We start from the raw sequence: 21,458 nt of genomic DNA, 5'->3' as shown, positions 1-21,458 counted from the left end.
GCTCAGCTGTATGGACTATTTTTATCTTTTATAAAGTCTCATATAAACTACAACTCTAGCATCAGTTTAATACTGTTAGCTGTTCAATATTTTAGGAAACTGTAGAGCTGCTGTTCTTTATAAATATTAAAGAACACTTCATCTTTGAAAGGGCGAACTGGCATTATGAAAACATTACTTAAAATGGTCTCAGTTATTGAGCTCATTTTAATTTATCATGAGATTAACTGATTAATTCCTTATTTCGATGCTTTTATTGTGAATTTTATTTTATGTATTTTCATTTATCGTCACGATACATTTCAGTCAGAATTATGTGTATTTTACCATTTTCTTCACTGTTTGTCCCACAATACCATCAATAAATATCAATACTTCAAAATATGATTAAATCCATTTACAGTGTGCCACTTAGTGATTTAAATCGCAGTTTTTAATTTTATTTTTTTAAAGAATCCTATTTCAAATTTGTGGAGCTACGAATGTAGTCAGTCAAACAATTACCTAAGAAATAAGTTGCTTTTTAAAAAAAAATCATAATCACAATAGTACCACAAAATATTGCAATAAAACTCTAAATTCTTATTACCCACTCATCTATTTACTGTTAAAATTTGACTTTCTCTCTCTTTTTTATATTATAAATCTTGGTTTATCCACTTCACCAAAGACAATCTGCCACCCCGGTGGAAATGAACACAGTGAGTTTCTTGTGGTTCTGCTCGCTCTGCACGGACCAAGATGGCCGCTCTGTTCTTATCAGCAGACACAGAAACCTGCTCTTTGTTCTGAGTCCTGCTGCCTCTGAAATCCCTGATGCTTTAAAAATAGCCCCTGAATGAGTAACGCAAGAAGCCTGAGCTGTTAATGAGTTGATGATAAAACCCAGAATGCTGAATGTGCTGGAAAATAGGATTATTTTAAATATTAACAGCATTCAGTGATTCATTATTTAAACACCACTGAGAACAGGAGATGTTTGATCTTAGCATTGATTTCTTACAAAGATAAAAATAGGCAAATACTAGCTGTTTTTGCCGCTGGTTAAATTTTAAATGAGATACTTTTGGACTAAAGTCTCACTGCACTCTTTGTTTTCATAAAGATTTAAACTATAAAAATGTCATACTTCTATATGTGTTTATTTCTAATTAAATTACCTTGATCTCTTCCAATATAGGGGAAATATTTGTTAGAAAACAGATGATGTCTGTTTTTAGTTCTGTTCAATTTATCTTAGATTTAACAGATAATCTGGGGAATTTAATCCCAATCTGAGACATTAAGCAATGATTATGGTAGATAGAAAAAGAGTAAATTTCCACATAAAAAGTCAAAATGTTTGAGACTAATTTAAAAAAGTTCTGTAAAAACTGGAAAATTTGAGTTTGATCTCATACATTTTTGAGGTTGAAAAGTCAAAAATTTACTACAATAAAATTCAGAAAGTGAGTTTAATCTCAGACATTTCTTCGTTTTAAATGTTTTAAAAAATCTTTGACTTTTTGTTTTTTCTTGAAAATTTTAGATTTTTTGGTGGAAATTTCCTCATTTTGTCTATAAACAGTGGCTCTAATATGCTGCCTTGGATCTAAACTTGAGTTCAGTGAACATAATTTGTTGGTAACAAATGTACTGACCTTTTATTTTGCCCTGAAGCCCCATTAGTTTTGCTTTAAACCGCAGCCTGTTTGTGTTTAAGCTCTGCTGCAGTAAATGTTATACTTTCATCCACGGTGGACCCGTTTGGACTTTCAGTCTCTGTGACTCACTTATCTGTGGTTCTGATCCAGTCTGAAAGCTGCTGGTCCTGCAGAGCTTTTCATTCGTTCTCAGGTGAAAATGAGCTCCAAGTTATGAGTCACAGGAGCACAATGGAGCTCGTCTCCTTTTGTTTTCAGTTTGCTTGCAGATATACGTGGGTGAATAAAATGAAAAACTGCAGGCAGACTGTTTTACAGTGCGTGGTACCTTGGATTGAATAATTAAAGCTGTGAGTCGGGTCGAGCTGTCCGTGCTCTCCGGCTTCTCGGCTGAGTGTCTGGCTCCGGCCTCGCTGTTATCGTCCTCCTCGTCTGATCGGAGGCTCCTCTCGCTCTCCTCCAGAGACTCCCTCTCCTCGGTGGAGTCGTCTGCTGTGCTCTCGCTCCTCTCCTCGGTGTCCGTAGGTCCGTCCTTGCTGTCGGCCAACGGCGAGCGAACCCTGGCGGTGGCGTCCCGGGCCTCGCCTCGGAGCCGCGTGATGTTTCCCTCCAGCAGGCGCCGCTGGACGATGCTGTGAGGTTGCTAAAAAGACAAACAGTGATGTAAATGTTGAGATGGTAAATGAAAAAGTCTCTACTGATTCTAATAACTCAAGCACTTGGAAAAACCCATCTAGCTGTTTTTTAGCATTAACTTAAAGTTTTTTTGGGTGTCACCTTCGGAATGTGACGTCACAAATCGCCTAGTAACCACAGCCAAGCCCAGCTTGTTACCTGGCAACCCCAGCCAAGCCCGTCTCCTAGCAACCCAAGCAGAACTCCAGCCCATGCTGGAAAATACAAATCTAGTGTTTTGTTGTCGATTTATCATCCAGAAACCACTTTCTTGTTGGTTGTACAGGAGGCTCTACTAATGCTTTTCAAAGATGTACGGTAGCATAATTGCAGATCTGTGTGCAGCCATTTTCACCTGCGAGCGTAAACATTGAGTTGGGGGGCGTGGCCAACAGCAGCTTATTTGGATTTAAAGTGACAAGACGCCCTAAAGCAGCTCAAAGTTGGTAGAAATGATCAGACTAAAATCTAATGATCCAAGAATGATTTTCTGCAAAAAGAAAAGTTCAACATGTTTTGTGTAGATCATAGATCTAGCCTAAGCTGTTCAAAAAAGCAAAATGGGTTGCCTTTAACTAGTAGAATGTCTTTTTTTTTTTTTTTTCACTTTTCCATAAACTCTCAATTTACAACTGCAACCTTTCAATAAACTGACATTTGACCTCTGAAGAAGGAAGTGTTGATTTGGCATAGTCGGCCATTTTGTTGTAGCATATGTTAATATAAGACCAATTTACAGCTGAAATAAGTCATGAAAATAAGCTAAATATGCATATACAAGGTCTCTACTGTGAAAAGATCTCTGGGAGGCATTTATTCAGACAAACCTTGAACTATAAAGGCTTCAAGGTGTTGTGACAAAGCTCTTTTTATCCCTTAATCCACCTGTCTGGAGTAAGATTTACTTTTTCAGCACATTTGGTGTTTTGTGTCAGATTCAAACCAACATGGCTCTCTGTTCACCATCATATTAGCAGAAAATTTTATTTAAGCAGCCTGTTGCTCCATAATCTCATTGCTTTTCCAGACCTGCAGAGTTATTAGCTGAAAGCTTTCCGTCTTTTTCAAGGGTTCCCTGAACATTCAAACCACCAGAACACTGGATTGTTTTTGTCTTTTTTACTCACTAAACCTTTAAATAATAATTTAAAACTTTAGTCAAACGATTCAAAATAGATCAACGTAAAGGTTCAGAAATCTAAACTTGTATTATCTCTGATTTTGATTAGAACATAGTTTTAAAGTGAAATTAGAAGATAATTTTCATTCTTCCATTCACCTGTCCGTCCGTCCAACCATTCATCTGTTCATCCATCCGTTTATTAATCCATCCATTCAGCCATTCATCTCTCCATCCATTCGTCCTTCGTTCTCCATCTCTCCCTCCTTCTGGTTGTCCTCTCTCTCTCTCCATTAGTTTTTCTTTCCATCCATTGAAAGTTGAATCAGGAACAATGTGGACCGTTTACATGAACAACTCTGAATGTTGGGATCATTATTTGAATCAACAGTTAAAAACAGACCTGAACCAGTTTAATTCTGCAAAGTTAGAGGTAAAAGTGTTTGTCACCAGGACAGAAAACTACAAGCAGCATCTCATTAAAAAAAATTAAACGGACAAAAAAAATATGTAATTATTAGACAGAAACGGGAGTAAACATGGATTAGTTTGAGCAATAAACTAAATGATCCTTCACTAAATATTGCCGTAATCCAATCAGTGGTTTGAAATGTCTCTATGTCGTCCTTTTGTCCTCCACCTCTTTTTATTGCAGTAACCAGCCTGCAGCTATTACACCTTTAGAGGAAGCGCTCTGTTTGTCCGCAGCCTGTTCCCAAACATAAAAACAGCCATTCCTGCCCTTCTTCTCATGGGAGCTCCAGCTATCAGCACAAGGTGTTTTTGAGAATCAGCTCCAACACATCTGATTGGGCTTTTGATTAATTTTCTGGATAATTGTGCAATCAGTTGAGCAATTTGTTGTCCAGCTTTTAAACCCATTAAGTTTCAGGTTATGTGCAAACGTAGGAAGAATTATAAACACTGAACCTGCTGTTTTTCTTTAACACCAGTGATTATTTTAGGGGTTTTTTGCTCTGATTAACAAGCATGCTGATATGATCTGGTTTGCTGTTAAAATATTCCTGACTGGAATTTGAATTAGACCCAGAGCATTTCATGGATACCAAATTAACATGGCCGTGTTTTGGCAGACATCAATTTACCTTGTTGGCATTTATAAACAATAAAATTGGGTGAATAAAATGAGGTTTCTGCGTTAGCTTGTTGTTTTTCAGCAACACTCCAGCAGGTAATCACCTCCACGGTCACAGAGTTCGATTTGGCCTTTTGTCGGCTCTCCAGCTGGTTCTGAGCAGCTGCTGATGATGCCCTCGTCTCGTCTTTACACCTCTCCTCTTGTCCCACGTCATTACTGAGCCAACTTGACACTATACCCATTTTTATCTCTGATTCTCAACTTGTTCCACTTATGTTTTCCTCATTTAGTCCTGATATTAGAATGCTTTATCATTTTTTGCCTTTTTTTGTTCACTGAAAAAAGAAAACAGGTGATCCAATGTTAAATATAATTGGGTTAATTAATTAAGTAATCAAATTAAGTTAAGTAGTCATGCTAAACAAAAGGAAACTAAAATGATGACAAATTAATTTGATTATTCATTTAATTAATTTGTAGCTCCTTTTCAATTTACTGCTCTAAATTATTTTATTCTTTCAATCCCTTACAAAAATATTTCTAAATGACAGATTTTTAACAAACAGTAAAATACAAGAGTAAAGTTTTGCCAAAAAACATTAGAAATTTTGAGATTAATATCAGAAATAAAAAAAACTAAAATTTTGAGTTCAATAGAATTTTTTGAAAAAAAAAAAACTAAAATTTTGAATTTAAGAGAAATTTTGGGGGAAAAATAAACAAAAAATTTTGAGTTTAATAGAAATTTTCAAGGAAAAAAATAAAATTTTGAGTTCAATAGAAATTTTCAAGAAAAAATCAAAATTTGAATTTACTAGAAATTTTCAAGAAAAATCTTCTAAATTTCTGAGTTTCAAAAGTCAAACATTTTTGACCTTTGAAACTCAGAAATTTAGAAGGTTACAAGGAAACGTAAAAGTAAACCAAAAGATTTGACCCAGGTCACGAAGTTTAAAAGACGGTTATCCTGGAAACCGACCAAATGTATAAACTATTGAATATGAAAAAGTTACAAAACTTTTCAAAGAAATGTTCTCAATAAGTTTAGTAAATACATTTAAGTAAACAGAAATACTTTTGGTAATTATTCCAACAAAGTTTAAACAAGTAAAGTTTGGCCTGATTAAGCTCCAGACAGTGAAGAATAAAATATATTTTTATTCAATGAATATAAATTCCTGTTTCCAGTTGTGTGTGGAGATGCAGAATATGAATTATAACGTGGAGAAAAGGCTGAAAAGATCAGATTGAAAAAAGGAGCTCCTCTGAGTGTTTTCACCTTTTCTTCCGGCTGCCAGGTTCCTCTTCATTAATTTGCATTTCAGTTCAACTCTTTGCCCCTCTGGAGTTTTCCAGCATCCATTAAGAAGTCTCTTAGACTCATTTACAAGTTTTATTTGGAATAGAGTTTTATACTTGACTAAGAAAGTATACCGTAATTTCTCAAAACACATTTTGTCACCTTTTAAACAAAATTCTCTCTTCTTTAAGGATTGACGCCCAGAAAGCTCTAATTGGAGAAATTTGTTAAACGTCTGATGATTGAAATTAGCCATAAGCTAACAAACATTCAATTTAACCATTATCACCTGAACATGACACTCCCACTTCTTATGGACTCACTAATATAAACACACACACCTTTAAACCTTCTGTTTGCCGTCCCATCAGCATAGCTTTGGTTTTCCTTTGTTTTGCCAGAAACTCACAGATACAAGATACTGAAATTTGATCTCGTCTTAAAAAAGAGGCTAAAATTTTCACTTTCTGCACGTTTTGGGCGTTTCTATAAAATCAATATAAATCTCACTGTTCTTTACGTAATTCTGGGTTTAGGGGGGTTAAAGTGGACACACCCAGTAGCTGCTGACATATTAGCAGCTGTTCATGTTTGAAAGCAACTTGAAAGTTTTAAAACTCTGGCTACATCTTCTGTTCTTTGATTTTTATTGATTTTTTTTATGACATTACTAAGTGAATTTTTATTATGAAAATATTTAATATTTTTTGAGCTACTTTTTAATAACATGGATTGATTGACCTACATCTTCAGTTAATTCTTAAGACCGAACAAAATGCCTGAAAAACCTAACATGATTATAAGCGTTTCAAATTAATTAATTGATAATTATTGATTAGTTTTTTGTTTTAAATGTCTAAAATACCACCAAACTGTTGCTGCTGTTTATTTTTAAGCAGTTATGAGGCACAGTGACAAAACTTTAAACTGCTGCTGCGCAAGTTACTCAATAGGTTGTTGCTAGGTAACCAAAGAATGAGTGAGTTGCTAGGTAACCAAAGAGTGAGTAAAATTAATTCCACCAACTTTGCTTAGATTGAGCAGCTAAAGGGGTCCCTCTGCCTACATCTCCCAGAATGCTGTGCGGTTCTGGATCAGAGTTCAGTGAATATTAAATATTATGTATCATCTATTGATATTTATCACACGTCTATTGCGATATATATTTATTATTTCAAGCATAAGAATTACACACAAAACTGTGATTTTAATTTGTGATGATCAAAATGTATTTAAATGTTTTTGTTTTCTTGTAATCTGTACTGGGTCAGAATTGTAAAACCAAACTAAGTTGCAGAATATTCGTCAACTCTTTAGAGAATTGCCTAATTTTTTAGGATTAGTCCAAAATTTTCAAAAGTTGAGTTTGATCTATGCGCCTTTTTTAAACCTCATTTATCTTTTCAAAGCATTTTTTTGATTTGTGTAACAATCATTGTGTAGTTGCAACACCCAACTGTGTCCAAGTTTAACAATCTAGCTTTTATTTTGAGGTGAAGTTAAGGGCAGTCGCTTTACTGTATCAGTCAGTAAAAACCCTCCACAGCATACTGCTGCCACCATCGTGCTGAACAGCTCGATGGCCCAGTCTTTGTCTCATGTTTATAAAATGGCTCATCAGACGTTTGGCTAGCATCCTAACCAGTTTCCCTTCGGTTTCCGTCAGATTGTTGCGATTTAAACCCAGCTGGGCCTTAAACAGGAAAATTATCTAAAACACACACCACCGCTGGTTCTGGAATTGAAAAACAGGCCGAAACTGAGCTTCTTGAATGGGAATTACCAACATTACACAGTCAGGGGTTTTTAAAATTACCAGTGGAAGAAAACCAAACAGTTTTAATGCTATTAAATTTCAGTCATGATTGTTGCTGAGGCTTAGCGGCGGTTCAGACTCTAATATAAATGAAAACGGCCTACTAGGTCTGCTAAAGTGCTCCTATTATCCTCCACGGAAGAAAGCTAATATGATTGAGCGTAATGTCAGCTATTAGTGTTTTTCCATGTTTTCTGGTGGTTAGTCCTGACTGCTATGGAGCAAATTAGCTTAGCAGCAGCAGTGCTTTTCCACACAGCAGTTAATCATAACGTTACCGTTTGCTCCGAATTATCGGACGCAAGATTGACTTGTTCTGTTCGGTTTGATTACAGAGTTGAAAAGGGAACTGGTGGAAATGTCTGGAGAGAAACTGATGAAACGTAATCAAGAGGAGACGAAAAGACCCAAGTTAACTAGAAAACTGTTGAAGCACAATATTTACTATCGTAAAAGTAAAAAGCAGACGTCCAAGAAATTACTGAAGTACTGAGTAACTGATCGAAACATCAATCATTAATACTTAAAAATATCAGGCAGACGAAATATATGTGGTAATGCTATAAAATTTACATAATTACAAAATGACAAGATCAGCCAAAAGATAATGTTTTCCATATGATTTTCTTAAAATATAAAACGTGTGAGACTTAAACAAAAACTGCAGGTACATTTTTGGTTAATTTGTTAATTTAGTTAGGTAGAATGTTCTGAAATTTTGCTCAAGTATGATAAATAAGATTACTCAAGTAAAGCATAATAAAAAATACTCCTAGAAGTATTTTTTTCTAACAGTAACTCACTAGTTACTACTCAACTCGTGGTACTTTTAACTTTATTTTGCCAGAAAGCCAAACAAGCCAGAAAAGCTTATTTTTATTTATATTTTTTGGTTGTAAGTAGCTCCAAACATTAGTGTTTCACACTTTGGGCCAATAAAAAAAGAATACACTGTCTTTTGTGGTCAGTTGATTTACAATTGGTTGGTTTTGAAAAACAAAATACTAGATGAAAAATCTGTTGTAAATATTTCTAAATAAGCGCCACAAAATCTGTGATCTTCATTGCAGAACTTCAGACAATCGCAATGTGACCGATGTGAAAAGATGTTCTTTAATTTTAATAAATACCAATTTAGTGATATATCAGCATTTTGTTAATGAGAATGAAAATGAGTTTGACGCCTCTGATTTACTCAAATCACCACAAACGTTTCACCAAAACGAAAATCAGCCTTTTTCCGACCTAAACAACTCGACATGATCCAAAATACATCCGAGGTTAAAATAAAACCTTCCGTCTCTTCAGTCAAGCCAGTTTGTTCTCCATCACAGGTGCAGAGAAATGTGACGCCTCCCAGCTTTCCTGTCGGTCTGAAAGCAGCTGGTCTAATTTTCTCCATCTTTTCAGTTTTGCATAACATCCACCCAGGATGATTCTCCGCCGTTTTTATTTACCTTTAAATATTATCAGTTCAAGCCAACGTGTGAGAACAGAGATCATGACTCTAACGTCAGTTTTGTTGTTTTCCTCTGAGATAATTTAATCTCTCTGGATGGAGAGTTATGATCAACAGCTGGAAGATTATTAGCATGATAGTAGTGAGCAGATGGCTCATTAATTTGCTCCTTATTTTGGCGGTTTTGAAAGCATCATATTGAATTATCTGCAGGTAACTAAGAAGCTATTAATCCATTAAAACGATCTTTTTCTCTTCTTTTGCCATTAGTTTTCATTCAATCCACATAAAAAAAAATCACCTTTTGTTAAGTTCTGTGCTTTTATTTTGCCATCTGAAAAGGGTCAACGGTGACAGACTTGGAACGAGTTATTCTGCACATTTTCTGCAAGCTGTGGAGAGTCTCTTCACAAACTGTCAAGTGTGACAAATTCCCTCCCCGGTGACGCATCTCGACGTTCCGGCACATTTTCTCGCCTCGCTCAGCCGGCGGTTTGTTAGCAGACTGAGAGCATGAAAAGCTGCATCAATAACGCGCCGTCCTGATGTGTTTATGGCAGAGCAGCGCGACGCAAAGAGCGGCTTGATACGCAGAGCAAACCTGGCTGTGCAGAGCAGGGAGAGCCTGAAAACCCGATGCGTCACGTTTTCATGATTTTATGTCAGGATTTTTAAATTTCGTTCGTGTGTTTTTGTCTTTTTGCTGCAAATTATTTATGCTAGACAGAAATTAATTCACAACAAGGTGACATTTCTGTGGATCTGTGACATTTTTCCACAAATCTCTTTGCAGGAAAGCCTAAAGCAAAGTTATTGTAAGTTGGTCGCAATAAGCAACAAATTAATTAATCACATGATAAATTTAAACAACCTCAATCATTTCCATTTGAATAATTTATTGTTTTTCTCTTTTTCCACCAAAAACTGGATGACAAAAGTTGTCAGTCTAGTGTTTTGATCTCAACTAGGCTGTTTTTTGAAGGACAGTTTTGTTTATAGACTCATTATTCATTTTATTTATTTCTGTTGTTTTGTTTATTTATTTTGGATATTTACAAATTTCTTATTAAAGTTTATTAATCTCTGAGAATGTGTTCTTGCATTACATTGCTTGAAAAGGGTCACAAAACAGCAATATGATCGTTTATCGCAATAACTTCTGGGAGAATTTATCGCCAACAAAATTTATTGTGACAGCTCAGGGTTTATTACGACTTTATTCTCGTACGATTTCTCATAATATTATGGTCTTATTCTTGTTTTATTCATTTTTTGTTAGCCTAGCCTCTCGTGATCATAATCCGGCCTAACAGGGATCGACTTTGGTCCTTGTGTTTTCTGTCCCTGCGTGTCCCGCTGCTGATTCGACTCATGTGCGTCCAGTGGCAACCTCTGCGCTCCAGCCAGTTCAAACCAGTCTCCCCAGCAGGTCAGCTCAGCACCAGGGCTGCTCCTCCTCCTCTTCATCTCTGTCTATTTGGTTCTCTCCCTCTGTGAGTCAGATTAGAGGCTGATTGCCATGTGGACTAATTATCTGACAGCAGCAGACTCGTTTCTCTCCTCCATCAGCTTCCTAATGCCCTCTTTCTCATTCTGATGGATGTCTCCAGCAGCTGACGTCCCGCCACAGCGATCAGGACGCCTCCTTTCCCCTCCATTTCCTGCTCTTTCTTCATCATAATAAACCCGTAATGTGTCTTCATCACGTGCCGACATCCCACTCCGCCGTATCGGTGACGACTAAATCTCTGGTGACAGAATAAACTGCTCATGTGGTTTCCAGCGGCGCTCTTCGGGGTTTATTTTATCCGCTTCCTGGAAGTATTTGCTGTCATTTTTTTTGCTTGTACTTTGGGTCAGTGATTCCCAAACTGCAAACGTTTTAATGAGCGTTGCGTTTGGCGCGACCGCTGGTTCAGATTATCATAGTTAAATAAAACTAACAAACTTAAACTGAGAAAACATTTTTAACTCGCATAAATAAAAACAGTATTTGATGATTGTACCAGTTATTTTTCCTTGATATTTATTGTGCTTCCTTTAACTTTTAGTTGCTATTGTGAGATGTGTGATATTATTATTATGGAAAGCTAAAGTGCGTTTATAAAACTAAAACATGTTCAAATTACAATTATAATACCCTTCGTTTTCATGTTTGAGTCTATTTATTAGACTTTTAAACTGTGACATTTCTTTATTTATTTTTTAACTCCACACCAGTTTGCATCAAAATACATCAGTTCAAACTCCCCCTGGTGGCATTTAGGCTCGTCCACAATTTGAGAGAAAACACCAGCTAACTGGATGCTCCACAATAATTTAATATATATATATATATATATATATATATATATATATATATATATATATATATATATATATATATATATATATATATATATTATTTTTTTTATTATTTTTTTTAAATACTAACTTCTGTTGAAGATAAATGTATAAATAATCAAAATACTTTAATCTTTTTGAATTCTGCACCTAAAAAATAACCAAAATATGAAAAAGCTAAAACCATTATTTAACGAATAACTAATAAAAACTAGCTAACACTCAAAACAAATTAAAACTACATAAAGTAGACAAAAAGTCGCAACAAAATAAAACTAAACTATAATGAAAACCCTGTGCAGACAGATTGAAAAAGCATAACTTAGTTTGGGGAACATTTAAGATGAGAAAGCAACATGTTTTAGATTTTTTGTTTAATTTTCTTTTAAGCAGTTGAAATGTCAAGGTTGTTTTGTTAAAGCCTTTTTCAACAGAAGCTTGAAAAAATGCATTTAAAACCCACAAAGGCAGTTCAGTCGCTCAGTGAGGACAAATACAAACAGAACTACTTAATTTGAGTGAGTTTAATATATTTTTAATTGACATTTTTAAAACAACCCAATTGCCTGGAAAAAAAACACACCTGGTTTGTTTCTTGGCAATAAGTTTGTTTTTTGGTGTCTGGAAAATGAGCCATTTCAAAAATCTTCCTGATTTGTCATATCACCTAGCAACCCCAGCAGAGTTCCACTAGTTACGTAGCAACCCCAGCTAATCCCAGCCTGTTACCGTAGCAACCCTGGGGGCAGTAGGGAATTGTGTTGTATTGAACCCTGATTCTGACTTTTACTTTAACCAAAGAACAGTTTCTTTATTTAAACAGAATCTTAATCTGTTTGAAGGTAATTTTAGTCTTGATGTGACATGTTAACATTTTCTAAGAACAGAGTTTCACTCTCCATTTCCAGAAACAAACCTTTTGTGAACTTACCCTATGTTGGGGTTGTTCTCTCTATAATCTAGTAGTTTCTTGCTTCTTTTTTCATTTAAATGGAGGTTTTTAGAGCACAAACAACAAACCAGTTTGTTGGGGACCTAATAAGAGGCCAGATAGCGTCCTGTCTGTTTACCTTTATGGGATTTGTGACGGTTGACACCGTAGCTGCATCATTTGTAAATTATGTTCAGCTTGTGTTTAACATCACTTTGTAAAGATTATTTCATTTTATGCACAGCTGCATGCTGTCTTGTTTTAAATGCAGGGTCCCTCCTGTGATTTCGCTGTAAAAATTGCCCCCTGGAAAATGAAATAAAAACTGCCCACCTTCGCTTCTGATTTTCTAAAGTAATATTTTTCCTAAGCGCTCCGTCGTCCAGCTGCTGGGTTGAGATTATATTTACATAAGATTTGTATAATTCATGACCACTTCCTGTGGTTGGCGTGAGGCGTATGAAAAGATGTGTGCAGCTGGAGACGTCAAACTTTGAGTCTGATTCAAGGTGAAAAGCTGAGACCATTGCTGCTGCTCTGTTTAAAAAAAATAAAAAATACATGCAGGACGTTTGAGGAGAACAAACCTCTGTCCGTACTTACAAATGACTAATTCAGGAGATCAACCTGTGTACATCTAATTAGACTCTAGAACGAGATTGTGAGCACAAGCAGGGTCACTTAATGCCAATTGCTTTGCTGGACGCACTGAATGTCCCGTATTGTCATTTTAAGCTTCTGCTGCTGTTGTGATGGCAGCATTTTGTCAAGAAAATGAAAAACCCACAACGCAGCAACAAAAACCAACAATGCAGCAACAAAAACACATGAAAATGCCCCAACAAAAAGGCAGCAACAAAAGCCACAATGTATAATCAAAAACGCAACAGAAACCACCAATGCAGCAACAGAAACATAAAAAAGCCACAACACAACAACATACATCAACAAAAACCACAATGCAGCAACAAAAATGCAACAAAAGCCGCAATGCAGCAACAAAAGCCACTATACAGCAACAACGCAGAAACAAAACTGCAACAAACCAAGTGGGTTTCTTTTTCTTTCAAAGCGACGCCTGAATTCAGCTTCTGTTCTTTTAAAATATTTATTTCTTTTCTATGATTTCTCTTTGTGAGCGAGTTTGTGTGTGCGCCATTATTCTCAAATGAGTACCATATGAAGTTTCATGGAAATGAGTTTGGGGGAAAAAGAACATTTATGCTTAAATTACCTAACATTTTGAAATAAAAACCTTTTATTATACAGATCTCGAGATACTGCAAGAAATACATGAAATTGAAGTTAAATATTTCAAAAACCCAAATAAATTCTTCTTAATGAGAAATATATTTAGTTCTTTATGCCTTAGTGAACAAACATGGCCGTCGTCTGTTTGTTTGCTCGTTGTTTTTGTTTTGCTGAGTATTTTTAGCCTCATGTCTTCCTGCTGCGTACCGAGGGGAGCAGCTGAGGGAGTGTCACCGCCCCTCCACCGCTCCAGATGACAGGGAGTGAGACAGGTCCAAGCCTCCTAATTGTCCTGGAGCTAATAATAAAACTCGCATCTGAACCGATTTCACGCAGCATGTTTAGGTGCAGGAACAGGCGAACCACTGGAGGTTAGCAGAGTTTCCCTCTGGAGGACACATTTACTTTTAAAAGAAGCAGTTCGCAAAATTCTGCTTTGGTGGCTCTCATTTCTGATCTCCAAATTACCTGGATTCATTATTTATGCACCAAAGAGGAAATTTTACTAGTTTGGTTTAGGGCTAGCAAATTCCAGCAAATGGCTTCCATTTGCTGGAAAAACTCAACATATTCAGACCAGGAATTATACCAAATCTGTACAAATATTATACATTTTGTATTTTAGATTAATCATGATTATTCGATTATTCATGTTGTTTTCAATTAATTTAGTTATTTGTTAACTGGAATATACAGACACAAAAAAGGCAATTTTCTGGAAAAGAAAATCTCATTCAGAAAAGTTAAAAACTATTTGTATAAAATATATATATATAATAATAATATATATATATATATATATATATATATATATATATATATATATATATATATATATATATATATATATATATATATATCAGTGACGTGCGGTCAGGGGAAAATATGGAAAAATAATATATAAATCATGGAAAAATAATATATAATAGTAAAATCATTTATAAAGATATTTTCACCCTGTGGTTTGTACTATAATGTACCTATTTTTTCATTTAATTTAACCAAATCTGATGTTTTTTTCTTTCAAAATCGCTGAATTTTTGCATTTTCCCATTCAAATGCTCAGAAGCGAAGCTGGTGAGGCAGCAGTGAGCTGAGCCTCACCTGGGATTGCGCAACCTCTCGCTAACTGCACCGGTTGCCATTCTATGAGAGCATGCTCCTCCTGTCTGTACGTCGCCAATAAAATGGTTAAAAACCTTTAATGTATGAACTGATTTTCCATCATTTAGCTTATGTATTTAATGTACTGTGTTTTTATTGTCACCAACTGTGTGTAACGTGTTTCATGTGCTGAGGATCAGAAACGGCAGAGAACAGATTCAAAGTGAGGCAGGCAGTTCTCGTGCCTCATGGCAGGGGGCGCTCATGAACCCAGACATTGTGATTCCACAACTGCAGAGTAAGAGACGCTAACAGCGAGCTAGCTATACAGTAGCTGCGCTGATACAGAGAACGAGAAAGACGTGGTTTTGAGTTGTACTTTAACGGTTTCTCCCTTTGCTGTTAAGCACAGCACGAAATTAATAATGTCTACATGTCTAAGTTTGATTGAGATAACGGAATTATTCTGCGGCGCGGCTAAGCATCACATGTTAAAGAATCGTCTTTTTGCCCTCCAGCATTGTACGCATGCGCGAAATTTCCTTAGGTAAACAATAACATGCAAAGGTCTAGATTTATAAATCCGATTATAATTAAGTCACCTGGTTCAGACTTATCAAAGGAATGTTGTTACTCCATTTTAGGCAATAAAATTTAATTTTCTTACTTAAAAATAAATTATTTATTCGTTTATTTTAATGCATTTCTAATATTGTGGCAAAATGAAAAATCTGTAGAGTGAACCTTTGTTTATATGATTAATCGCCAGAATAATCAATTAATCGATTACTAAAATAATCGTTTGTAGCATCCCTGGTTTAGTTGTATATATTCTATGCAGAACGACTCGTCTCCACTGTGGTTTCCTGTTTGTAAACGCTGCCAGTTCCCATCTATCCAGACCTGTAGCTTTTAATTAGCCTCAGGTACCTGCAGACACACACACTTTTCAGTTTCACTCATCTGTCCGAGTTACACTCGAGGAAACGGACAGCTAGTAAGTAGGGCAAAACCATGGATACAGCAGCAGCAGCAAAACGCTTAATGTCTTTACATCAGTGCAGATTTTATTACTTTTGGTTTTGTTTTTGCTTTTTTCTGATGCTCTTCCTCGAAATGACCATAAGCTGATATATGAACTCTTGGCTACAGTGAGTGAAGCATGTTGGTATTATTTTAGTTATTTCTTGGCTGTTTTACTGAAATGGAAAGCAGCTGCTGTTTGATGTCGTCTGATGTCTGTTTTTAATACACAGACAAAATTTTCACACATTTTTCAAATCTTTAATTTAAGGATGTTCTTTCTGACTAATAACTTGATTTATTCCATGCAGGTTTGATGATCTGCTGCTTTTTAGACACATTTTAAGTGTGAAACCTAGTTTTATTAGAGCTGATATTTGTGTAGGTCTGCAAGAAAATATCTTGACATCATTTGTTTGCTGGGTTGTGGTGTTTTGTGTACTTTCTATATGTATTTAATATAATTGTGAGAATGTAGATATTCTGTAGATAGATATTTTAATTCTGACATTTAGTGATTTTTGTGATGTAAAAAATAAAATAATAAAATAAATAAAAATAAGGGATTAATCTTAGAAATTTTATAGAAAAAACTTGGAAAATTCTAAGTTTGAAAAGTTGACCATTTGTTTAAAAAAAAAAAAAGCTGAGATTCAAAAGTAAAAAAATTATATTTTTGAAACTCAGAAATTTTGGGGGGGTGGGGGGGGTTTAATAAAATCTCTGAGATTAATCTCAGAAATTTCTGAATTTTTGCTCGATGTGATAATGGTGAACTAATCAATACTGTTTATCTGCCATCTACAGTGGCTATGCTAACTAGCCTTAGCGTCACAACAGGCTATGCTAGCTGTATTGTAGCAGAGAGCAAGAGGTGCCACATGAGATTGATTGACAGCAGTAAGTCCCGCCTCCTGGCTCTGATTGGTTGGCGATGGTTTCATCAAATATGTAATTCAACTGTTATTCATAAGTTACTTACTGTAGTTTAAATGTTTGAATTAAAACAATTTCTGCGACATGAGACAATAAAAAAATAAACATTAACTCAAAGGAAAGACAATATTAGACTTTGAAAATGTCTACTGCTTTAATTCATACATTAGATCTTTATGCTGTCGCCTGGATTTTGTTCCTGCTTGCAGCTCAGCTCTTATGTAAGGCTGGGTTTGTTTTGCTGCTCTTTCGCCTGAGGTGCTCTCATTCTCAGCATCACCACAGCCATGCTCTGCTGCAAAGTCGGGGCAGCAGCAGCTCTGAAAGGGCAAAACCCAATTCTGTAACCCGAGCGCAGTGGAGGGGAAGAAAAGAAAAGGATTCAGGGAGGAGGAGCAGAGTATTCGGCCTTGTTCATGCAACACGCTGCAAGGATTTCTGAGGGTATGAGTTTGTCTGTTGGGTTGAAAAATCTGTTTAACACCTGAGCCCAGAACGACCCAGATTATTGTGTAACCTCCATGTTTTATGCTGTACAGATGAGACGAACGAAAGCCGCTCCAGCGCAGATGGAAGCGATGCTTTTCAGTGATTTTTACAGGCAGAATTACAGTCGAGAGAAAAATGGGATTTATTTATCATTTATCTCTTCCTCTCATTTCTCTTTACTGTGAACTAAGAATACGTTTTAGATCATGTTTCACCACAAAGCCAAGGCTCAATACTTCATGTCATTCAAAAATCTGTTGATCTCTGGTAGCAGTCAGTATTGCAGCAAGGCTGAGGAGGCCTCTAACTTAAAACAGCTACTGTTTGACTGTCTGGACGTGCTAACGGCTTGATTTTCCCTCAATAAAGACAATGTTCTACATTAACATGTTCTGGATGATCAGTTGTTAAGCTGATCCACCTCATTTGCTTTTGCTGATCCATCTAGAAAACCAGGCAAAGAAGCAAAACCTGAATAATCTGATCCATCATCCTCTGGAAACACATTTCTTCCAGTATTTTGAAATATCTCCAGGATTTTATTTTCTATATTGCTGTGGAGTAAATTTTTGGGGGTCAAAAACCCAAAGTTGAAAGTTCTCAGGGGCCAAAATTATTATTTTTGCAAAGAGAAAAAGTGTTTATTGTGAATTCATTCTTTCTCCTCTGGCTTCACAACTATACATTAAGTAAGTTAAATTTGAATGAAACCAACATTTGTCTTAATGTTTGGCCAATTATTATCTACTTTGTTGGTTTTATAAAATGTTGCTGGATGTTTGTGGCGTGACTTTCTATGAAATAAAAATAAAAGCAAAAAGGAAAGAAATTGTTGTACATTTTACATTTAAGTTTGCCGTGGAAATTTTGTTGTTAAAAAAATTACAGGAAGTGTCCATCTGCATCGGCTCCATTTGCATCATTCAGGGATTGTTGGCCCTAATCCACTGAGAAATTTGTTTTGAGTTTTTATAATAAAATTTTATGTTCCCTCCACAATGACGACTTTTACAGTAAACTCTTTGGATTTAACAGAGTTTAGACTAAATCTGATTGCCGTTTTTACCTTGTATTTAAATGAGCCTGCAGCTGTACTAGATGGCACTTTGAGCATAGAGAGATAAGAAAGCAAAAAGGTAAATTGTCTTAGCTTCATAAAACGATAATGAGCTCCTGGATTTGCATTTTGCAGTCTTTATTTATTTATTTTTTTTATCTCCCAGTGCAGAGCAAAGTAAACAGCTTTTATTTGCAGCTGGAGGTTCTGTGAAAATGAAAAAAATAACATTTTTGAAAACGCTTTTATTCATTTGTGATCACAGAGACTGCTGCATGCCATTTGTCCCGATATGAATCTTCGGCGCCCCTTTCTGCAGCAACACCTGGATCAGGTGTGGAAACAAGAACGACTGATTATGATCATCTGCAGGTGAGAGGAGAGAGTTTATCAGGCTGTGGAGGAAGTTTCAAATGTTTACCATCACCTGGGATCCGAGAAACACGTTTCTCACATTTTATTCTGACAGCAATCTATGACGGCGCATTTTAGACAGAAAAGAAACAGGAGTACATTCCTGCCAAAAAACTCATATTGTAAGATTAATCTCAGAAATTCTAGAAAAAACAATACATTTCTGTTTGGGAGAAAAAAATCAAAGAAATTTTTAGAACATGGAAATTTCTGAGCTCAAAGAGTCCAAATTTTGCAAAAAAAAAGGAAAAAAATCTGAAAATTTGAAATTAATCTCAGATATTTTCTAGAAAAAAAAACTTTTGTTGTTTGGTGCCACTCAGAAGTGAAAATCTTTCTACTGCTGCATAATCCAACATGTTGAAGCAGAAGAGTAAGCCCAGAGCATCATACTGCCATCACCATGCTTTTCTGAAATGCTGTTAGTTTTATTTCAGATGTAAAATCACAAAAAGTTCTCATTTGTCCACAGAATATTTTCCTAAAAGTCTTCAAAGATGTTTTCGTTAATTTATTCCTCATAAATAAATTAGATCATCTTTTAAGAATATATATTTTTGTATTTACTCAGGTTTTATTTTCTGATACTTAAAATTAGTTTGATCTGAAACGTTTGACAAAAATCACACAAATTCATTTTTAACATCAATGTATAAACAGTGCTGTAAAAGTTACTAAAGGTTAAGTTTGGAATTTCACAACTTAATGAGAAAAAGAAAAATATTCTTAAACTCTTAAGTTTCTGATTCAATATTTTCCTTTTTGTGTTTTGCAATGTAGAAAAAATTTATATTATGCACATATAATATTTATATGATAGTTTAATTTATTGTTTTGTTTGGGTTATTTTAAAGTGTTTTTCATGGGTTCTTGTTGTTCTGGTACTAATAGGAGCCTTCAGTCTTGAGACATTTTGCTCTGTTATCAGTTCCTGCTCAAATGGAGCTTTGAGGAAAAGTCATTTTTAAAATAATTTTGTGTTTTCTGTACCTTGACAAGTTCTTGTGTCCTTGCAGGCATGTCTGTAGTTATTTTTTAACGAGATTAGTCAATTCTGAGTCATTTTGTGTCTTGTTGGAATTACACGTGATCCTTTCTTTCTCTATCTCTTTTTTGCTATTTATTTATTTTTTCTTCTTTAAACTCATTTTAAGTTGTCTCTTTGTCTTGTTGCTGTGCAGTTTTGGTAATTTTGTTGTGTCATGTCTGGGTCTTTTGATAGTTTGGAGTCACTAAATTTGTTGTTTTTGAGTCATTTTATTCAGTAATTAGAGTGAATTAACTAAAAATATTATTAGCTAAACACAGACTGGCTCAGGAACTTTGTCTATAACCAAAACACTGCAAATTAAGAGGAAGAAATGTAAATATGTTTATAATTAGACTGATTGAGAAACAAAACCCGATTACAGAAGATGAGAATGAGGGTTGAGCTTTTTTTTTTTTTTTGCAGCTAATGTCTCTGTTGAAATGTGGCAGACATGAGAGCGACATTTCCAGTTTCCCCACACCAGAGCAACATATTGGAAGTTGTTGAAAAAGCTCAGGGGAATCTGGGCCGCAGCCATTAAACCAGAACTCTGTTAGAGGAGCAATAAATTGTGGGGATTATTACAGAAAGTTTCCTCCAGAGTTTCAGAACCGCTTGACTTGAGAGGCTTAGGAAGAGGAAGTCAGGACTTTATATGCAGGGCCGGGTTTCATTCTATAAAATGTGTGAGATGCGCAGTGAACTGTGACCAGCGCTGACATTCCCAATTCTGCAAACATTCTTCATCTTTTTCTTAAAGTGTACAAAGCGTTGGTGGATAAAGAAATGATGGGTAACTCAGAGATTGCTCAGAAAATGTTACATTTTAAAATAAAACACAAATGCAAAACAGCAGGCATAGAAAAGCTAATGAATAAGTGACTCCTTCACGTTAGAAAAAGATAAATAAATATTTTCACTTCCAACTACCACAGGAAACCGTCCAAAACATGAAGTTTACCAACTTTTCTAATGAAATGCTGCCAAACCCCCTTTGCCCTCAAAATAAGCATACAAGCATGAACAAACAAAGCAGAGATACAATAAAACGGCTCCAAATTTAGCATCGAAACCTTACAGTAGTTTTGTTTTGCTCTTTCCCCTGTATTACGTCAGATTACTGATGATTTCTGAACATCTTAAGGTTGTACTGGCCTGCAAGTCTGAACCGGAAGTGACCGGCGCCATCTTGGTGAGCAAGCGCAGCGGAAAGCAGAAATGAACCTCAGCCGACAAAAATAAAGTATAATGACACTTCTGACTGAAGTGCCAGAGACATACATATCAACAAAGTCACCGCTTTTGGGATCGACCCTTAGATACAGAGAATGTGGCTTGTTTGTTGTTGTCATAGCAACTCCTTAGCAACTGTCACCACAGTTAGTTACCGATACAAGTGTTAGAAAAGAACACACAAATACTTGAGAGCCCTCTAAAAACAGTCATAGGTGCCTGTATTAGTAGTTCAAGCAACAAATACGTGAATATTCATTGATACACAGAGTGGGAACTATGTTAGCAAAAAACAAAACAACAACAACAACAAAACAACTATGTTAGCAATACAGCACAAACCAACATTCATGGTCGTCGTATCTCCGTTCTTGGCCAATCAGCGCCAAGGAGATTCTGTATACACGTTCACACGATGTTAAAAATAGCAATAAATCTGATTAAAGTAGGGCTGCAACAAAAAAACATTTTTTCTAGAGAATTTGAGGTAAAGTTCAAAATTTCAGAGTACTTTGCCAGAAATTTCCCTTTTTTT

General features: G+C 35.6%; 1 protein-coding gene across 1 annotated transcript in view; it reads right to left on the bottom strand.

The window, feature by feature from the left end:
• nrip2 (nuclear receptor interacting protein 2) overlaps positions 1-21,458 on the bottom strand; it is a 34,013-nt gene that overhangs the window by 10,758 nt on the left and 1,797 nt on the right. Inside the window, exon 2 of the mRNA XM_088003319.1 lies at positions 1,972-2,286. Within this exon, the coding sequence (XP_087859445.1) occupies positions 1,972-2,286 (315 nt within the window). The remainder of the gene's footprint in view (positions 1-1,971; positions 2,287-21,458) is intronic.

The sequence above is a fragment of the Poecilia mexicana genome, unplaced genomic scaffold (genome assembly GCF_051168715.1).
Source record: "Poecilia mexicana isolate PSO_F unplaced genomic scaffold, ASM5116871v1 scaffold_23, whole genome shotgun sequence".
Lineage (NCBI taxonomy): Eukaryota > Metazoa > Chordata > Actinopteri > Cyprinodontiformes > Poeciliidae > Poecilia > Poecilia mexicana.
This window is presented reverse-complemented; position numbering and strand designations above follow the sequence as displayed.